Consider the following 6,724-nt stretch of genomic DNA (forward strand, 5'->3'; position numbering starts at 1 on the left):
GCCCGTTTTGCCTTGTGGCAATGTTCGCCTGACTTTCCTTGTGGCGAAGTTTGCTTTTCAGCATCTGCTAGACGTTCTTGTTTTGCTTACCAGGGGTTGTTAGTGACCCCTTTTAGTCCGCTTTTGTTTTTCCTTTTGTTGCAGATCGCCCTGAGTGGGTAGTTTTTGATTTTGGCCCACCATCCGTACCACCCTCCACCCACCCTGCTTGGATCTGTTTTGTTTGACCCTAGCCCGCCATCCGTACCACCCTCCACCCACCCTAGGTTGGTTGTTGTTTAGTTTGTTAGGCCGTCCGGAGACCGGCCTTGAGGGGGGGGTAATGTCATGGTTTAGTTTTGATTCGGCTTTTGTTGCCATTGGTTTTCGGTTTTTTCACCTTGTTTTAGTTAGGGGTTAACTTTATTTATTGTTTTTAGTTTCTCCTTCCCCTCACTTCAGCCTTCCCTTCCACCCAGCCTTCACTTCACTCTCCTTGCAGTCAGTCACACCTGTTAGTAATTATTCAGTCAGATGCATGTCACCTGTTAGTCTTCCTATTTAAACCTCCCTCTGCCTCACTTTAGTGCTGGTCCGTCTTCAGTATCATCTACTCCATGCCAGTCCTCGTCCTTGCCTTGGAAGGTCTATTTCTGTTTTCGGATTTAAGGTTAGTTTTGCCACGTTGAAAGACTTTGTGCCTCACCGTTGTTCCTGGGAAGTTCTGCTTTGTGTTCTGGTGTCCCCAGTGATTTGCTAACCTGACTAGCCGCTCTGAGAAGGCTCAGCTCTGTGCCACCCCGCTCAGCGTTGTTGGACTCTCTCTCTCCTGGCCGTCAGCCCCTGCCTTCACCTGCACCCCTGAGCCGTTGTATTCCTGCACCTCCGGTTACATCTTCCATCAGTCATCAACCCTTCAATAAACCTCTCAAACTTTTGTCCTGTGTGTGTTCTGAGTTCATCAATAAACAAATCCTGACAGTATTTAAAAAAGAAGAAAAGTGCCCTCTGAACTCGTTGTAGGGGGCAGAGCTTGGTGACAGAACATTCCTGGGTCTGCGTTGTGATTAGTTGGGAGGATGTAATCACTGTAATATTAATCTATGTGGCTAGAATGCAAAAGGAAAGAAAACTGTTATTCTATTAAACTTTTAATTGACCCTTTTGTCTATCATGAATATACATCTATTGATCAATATATATTGTTATTGAATTATCGTCCAGCTTTAGGTTATTAACTTAATTAAATATGATTCACTGGTTTAATTTGTCCTCAAATCAGTCCTTGTATAATAAATAGTTCAAATAACAGTGAATCAAATGCTATATCCCCTCAGTCTATTTTATTTTTCCTATGGAAGATCTGTGATGACATCTTGGCTTCTAACTTGTTTACCTTAGTCCAGAAGGTAACTTGTGAAGCTGTCCACCGACATACAGATACCGGTTCTTGGAGGCAACATGACTGTAGGACACTGGAAGAATATCTTCCTCCAGACCAAGTTCTTCCACCTGTCAACACATGATTATTTGGACAATAACTACATCTTCTATTCAGTGATGTACAGTCCAATTAACATCAAATTCATTCTTAATTTAATGAACTACTCTAAGGGGCTCACTCAATAATAATATAACGAGGATGCTCTCCGTGAACAGAAAAGCAGGGCAATTTATTTCAGCTAAAACAAGTTCCACCCTCATGCATCATGCCCTTTCACTAAACATCAATGAGACCAGACACTTCCTATCTCGTGGGGCTGCTACCTCCCACATTTAAAGGTCGTTGGGTCTATAGTACGATAAGTCACAGTGACTCTTGCAAGTTTAGCATCCTGGAGTTTAATCACTGGACTCTCAAATCCATATTATAGAGACTACAGCAATAAGCATCAGTTTATAGTCTAAAACATTCATCAAATACAGGCACAACAACAGCCCTTATGTATTACTAACCATGTTGAGAGTGTTAAAGCCCACTGCTCCAACAGGTCGAATCCCCCTTGGTCCCAGTTCGAAGATTGCCCCATCAGACCGCCTCAGTGACCACAGCCAACCACCAAAACGACTGCTGGACTCCAAAACAATTACCTGTTGATTGATTTCAGGTAAATGGATTACAATATGACAACAGGTCATTTCATATGCTTCCATTCATTTCCTTTGTCGGAACTGCCAAAACTGTATATGGACTGTCTAGAATATTAACAAACAATAACATTAAAAAAAGCAAAAACAAGAAGCACAGAGCACAACAAACAAGAATTAACACAAAACAAAAACGAGAACATACAATTCAATTTTAAAGGAAATTGCTTGGAAATCAGATATAAGCTTAACCCAAAATTATTCATACACCTGGCAGTAATGATGATATGGAGAGACCTCCAAGAAGCCCGACTAGGATAGAGAATCAACTGAAAGAACTAAAAATTAGGGTGATAGCTAGGAGGCCTTCCAACCACAAAGACTTGGAGCTCATCACTACTGAGACTGTCTACATACCAGTGGAAACATGCAAAAACCTGGTGAGCCATTAGAAGAAGAAGAAATGTGATTGATAAAATACCAAATAAAGATAAAGATAATTTTTATGACTATTGAGAAAGATGTAAATTACTAGTCAAAAATATTCCCTTCACATTGGGTTTACAATGGGTTCAATGAAAACGTTAAATTTGTCAGGGATGTAAATAATTTGGTTACCATGTTACTAAGGTTAGTACTACAAGAATTCTAAATACAGTTACAAATTGCATGAGTTAATAAGCTATTTATAAGTTATAAGTTATTTACCAATTATTTAAAAAAAGATAAACACCCAAATGTACAAGCTGTTTGTAAAACAAATAAATAAAAATCTTAGAGCTTTGGGCCGCTGTATTCTTAGATACAGCTCTTGGGTTTTTCCTGATCTCTTTAATTAGCAACCCCTTGATGCTCATTTCCTTCTAAATTTTATATGTAATCACCATGGTTTCACTTCTGTTTTTACATACAGCTTTTTCACTTTGGCTTTATCTTAATTTAATCAACAATAACAGTACTGGCACGTAGAACCACAAACTGAAACAGAGGGCACTTTTGTACAGGATCTTGGTTTCACATGAGTCTGGCTGACAATGATCAATAATTTCACAAATATATTTTTAAGAAAACTCTAATGTTGCCCGATATGGCTCAGAATGAAACATTACTATGAATAAATTAGTACTCTATAATGTGAACATAAAACTGGTGTTTCGGTGCGTTACCTTGGTAACCTGAGGGCTCTTGCTGAGGTAGAAAGAGGCAGCCAAACCCCCAATACCTCCTCCAAGGACTGCTACTGTTTTCATTGGCTGACTGAAAACAAAATAACAGAATAAAAAAAACAGGGCTATAACACAGAAACGGGACAGCAAGACTGAGTAACTTGCTGATTGGAGTGGCAGGGTGTGTCTGTCAAAGATGGCCTGGTAACGATGATAATGAAAAACAGTTGGATTATCAGAGGTCTCGTTGTTGCACCCAACCCTCAGTCCTGCTGTTCACTTTTACAAAAGCACAAAGTCAGCATGATATCATTTTGGGGCTGACCAGGCATTTCTGTTTTGATCAAATGATGTCCCCTTCATATAAGCAAATATCAAGAATCAAGAATCTTTAATTGTCACCATGTTACCATGGTGAAATTTTGTTTGAGGTAGGCTTACGATGTACACGGATAACATGACACACAGACACAACAGACTTAGTTTTAAAAAATATATAAAATTAAATTCATTTTTTTTTTTAAAAATCATTTTATATATTGTTAGTAATTCTTTCTAAAAGCCCAACAAATGTGAAAAGCTTCCCAAATGTTTACAACCTGCCCAAATGTTTACAACAAAGCTATTTTTGTTCCATCTCAATGTGTTCAAAAGAAGCCTAATTGGGTCGGAAACTGCCTAATTTGGTAACACTTTTTTTTTAGATTTTATTGAGAGTTTCTTTCTTAGCACTGTAGGACTTGTCACAGAGCCACTGTTCAGCCTGAGGCATATAAAATGCTTTTTTTTTAAAAGCAAAAGTGTACCCCCCTGAAAAACTGGTATGCCCCTCCCCCCCCCCCTGTAATTTGTTTCTGCAGCCGGGTCTGTCCAAGCATGAAATTGAATTGCTCACAGCTGAGATCTCGCGTTAATACAACGTGACACGATTAAAACTATTGCCAAGCAACTTGCATATGATGAACGATGAGAGTGAGAAAGAGATCTTTACATCATATAAAGATGATCTACCATCAGGATCAACATTCAAGCAGGAAATGAAGTTGTGGCACACAAAGTGGTCACCATCAGTGGAAAAACCCAAAAATTCTAAGGATAACAAATATGAAGTGCTACCCAAACATTTCTATGATTCTTCACTTTCTGTCAGTTCTACCTGTTACCAGTGCTTCTGTGGAACGTGCTAACTCGGGCCTTAAAGCAGTAAAAACTTTGCTAAGATCGTCTATGGGACAAGAAAGGTTTGTGGCTTTGCTACTTATGTATGTCCACAAGGACATTCATTTAAATATCAACAAAATCATGGACATATTTGCCCAGAAGCATCCCAGAAGGTTGACATTTGTAAACCCATTATCATTGTCATCATAAAGTTGAAGGTGTTGTAGAAGAGAACAATATTCTTTGTCAAGTCTTACAGTTCTATTATAGGCTTATGGCTTAACTTCACCATACATGTTCATTGGTTTAACTTACTTTAAAGTTTTGTTTTTTTTCTCAACATAGTTTATCTCATTAAAATACATTCAAAAATCCTTTAATCACTTGAACCATACCAAACTGTTCTTAAGTCCTTGGTTTTTATTTCATTTTACTAAATAAATATAATTTCTGGAAATGAATAAAATCTTTGATTAATTGTTGATAAGGATAATTTTTTCTTCAAACTACTTTTAAACATTGCGCATGCTGTAAAAATTAAAAGATTTTGGCTTAAAAATCCTTTTTCAATTACATTAATGTAATAATCCTTATTCCACTTATGTTCATCCATTAAAATGATTATCAATTCAAAAACCCTTAGCTGAATAATTAGGGTAGCGTGAAAGAGTAAAGATGGCATTCTTTGGTCATTTAGCCTCACATTGTCTTGACATGATCTTTAGGTGCACACCCCCCTTTGAAATATCCTGGATCCGCCCCTGCAGGGAAATGCAGTCAGAGAAAACAAAAGCAAAACAAAGCTGGCACAATAAATTTGCCATTTGCTTCAATGTCTATCCGGTGCTTGACTAAAGGGTTATCCAGCTGCATTTAACAACTGGACTACCTTTGATCTGCTTTAGGTTGAAATGTTAAAGCACTAAGTCTAACTTCAACAGACTGACTAATGATGGAGAATAGAAAATACAGTTTGTGATCAAAAGTAAAACTACACAAATTAATACTTTTGTTTACATCAATCTTGCAAACCCCAAGTCTTAGTTCTAAAATAGTTAATTTAAATCACTATTCTGTATACATTTTACTCAGTGTCAGTTCCTGGGATCTGACTTTAGTTTTTAAAATCATATTATTCGTTTTTCTTGATGTGCAGAATTTGCATGTTGATTCCAGCACTTAGACATATGTGTTTTCTCCAACCTTTAGTTTGAGTGGAATACATTTGTTGAGGGTTGGGCTGACTAGGGACATAGATTTCCAATTGGACCCCTTCTAATCCAATCTCACGCCAAAAAACCCATACAAGAAAAATCCATCTGTTTTAGTTTTTTTTTTTTTTTTTTTTTTTTTTTTACAAATTGAATCAAGGTTTCACAGAGACTCTGGGGAGGAGAAAGCAGCTACACCAGGTCAGGTATTCTAAGTTTTACCCTGGAGAGAGGCAAAGGTAGAGCTGATCATTCTGCACTTATCATACTGTGTACATAATCCAGAGTCAAACCCATTATGCACACACCTAGCAAATAAAGCCGAGTCTGATTCTGATTAAGTCGAGCGCCGAACCAGATACAAACTTCAGCGTGGTTATGCCGATGCAGGGAGAAACCTGCAGAAGTTCCAAACAAACAACCGAGTAGCCTGAATATCGCAGCTTCAGCCGGTGACTAAGTCAACGAATTAAAGCAATAATACATTTTATTCTCTAAATAACTGCAGTGATAGAGCTGACTGCGAGAAGGGACGTGACTAAAAGCAGGTAGACGGAGTTCCGACAGACACCTGAAAACACAATGAGTCATTCAGACAGAGACTGCACATGTCGCTCCAATATTTGCATCAACAAACACACACACACACACACAGTGTTACCTTTCAGAGTGACAGCAGCGGTACAGCCAGACCTGTTCCCAGACTACCGGGAAGTGGGTTAAAACGCGTAAGGAACCAAAACCACCTTTACCTACTTCTTCATCATCATCTCATGACATTTGTCATATGCCGGTTGCCAAATCAACAATAAATGTGCATTACCGCCACCAACTGGACTGGAGTGAGAAGAGGAAATTCGCGGAAAAATACTAGATTTCTTAAAGATTATTATTTCACAAAAATGAGATTTTATTTTAAGAATGTTAACTCAAACATGCTTAAAATAAAACCCAAAAAGAGTTAACATGCTTAAAATAGTTAATATTTCATTCATTATTGCTTCTTTTAAATGTCTCCTTTCTGAAATATGCATTGGAGTCCATGGAAACAAGGATTCAGGCACTGATGGCAGCGCTGGTGTCGTTCCAAATTAGGTTCACTCATGGCATACATCAAGC

The 6,724-nt window shown here is 38.2% G+C and overlaps 1 protein-coding gene across 1 annotated transcript in view; it reads right to left on the minus strand.

Moving 5' to 3' along the window:
* The window catches only part of ppox (protoporphyrinogen oxidase), a gene marked incomplete in the record, with an annotated part of 34,971 nt that extends 28,563 nt beyond the window's left edge, over nt 1-6,408 (minus strand). Inside the window, 4 exon segments of the mRNA XM_036133361.1 lie at nt 1,376-1,491; nt 1,936-2,070; nt 3,234-3,324; nt 6,267-6,408. Of these exon segments, the coding sequence (XP_035989254.1) occupies nt 1,376-1,491; nt 1,936-2,070; nt 3,234-3,317 (335 nt within the window).
* Nucleotides 6,409-6,724: the final 316 nt, after the last annotated feature.

Source organism: Fundulus heteroclitus, unplaced genomic scaffold (assembly GCF_011125445.2).
Source record: "Fundulus heteroclitus isolate FHET01 unplaced genomic scaffold, MU-UCD_Fhet_4.1 scaffold_61, whole genome shotgun sequence".
Classification (NCBI taxonomy): Eukaryota; Metazoa; Chordata; class Actinopteri; order Cyprinodontiformes; family Fundulidae; genus Fundulus; species Fundulus heteroclitus.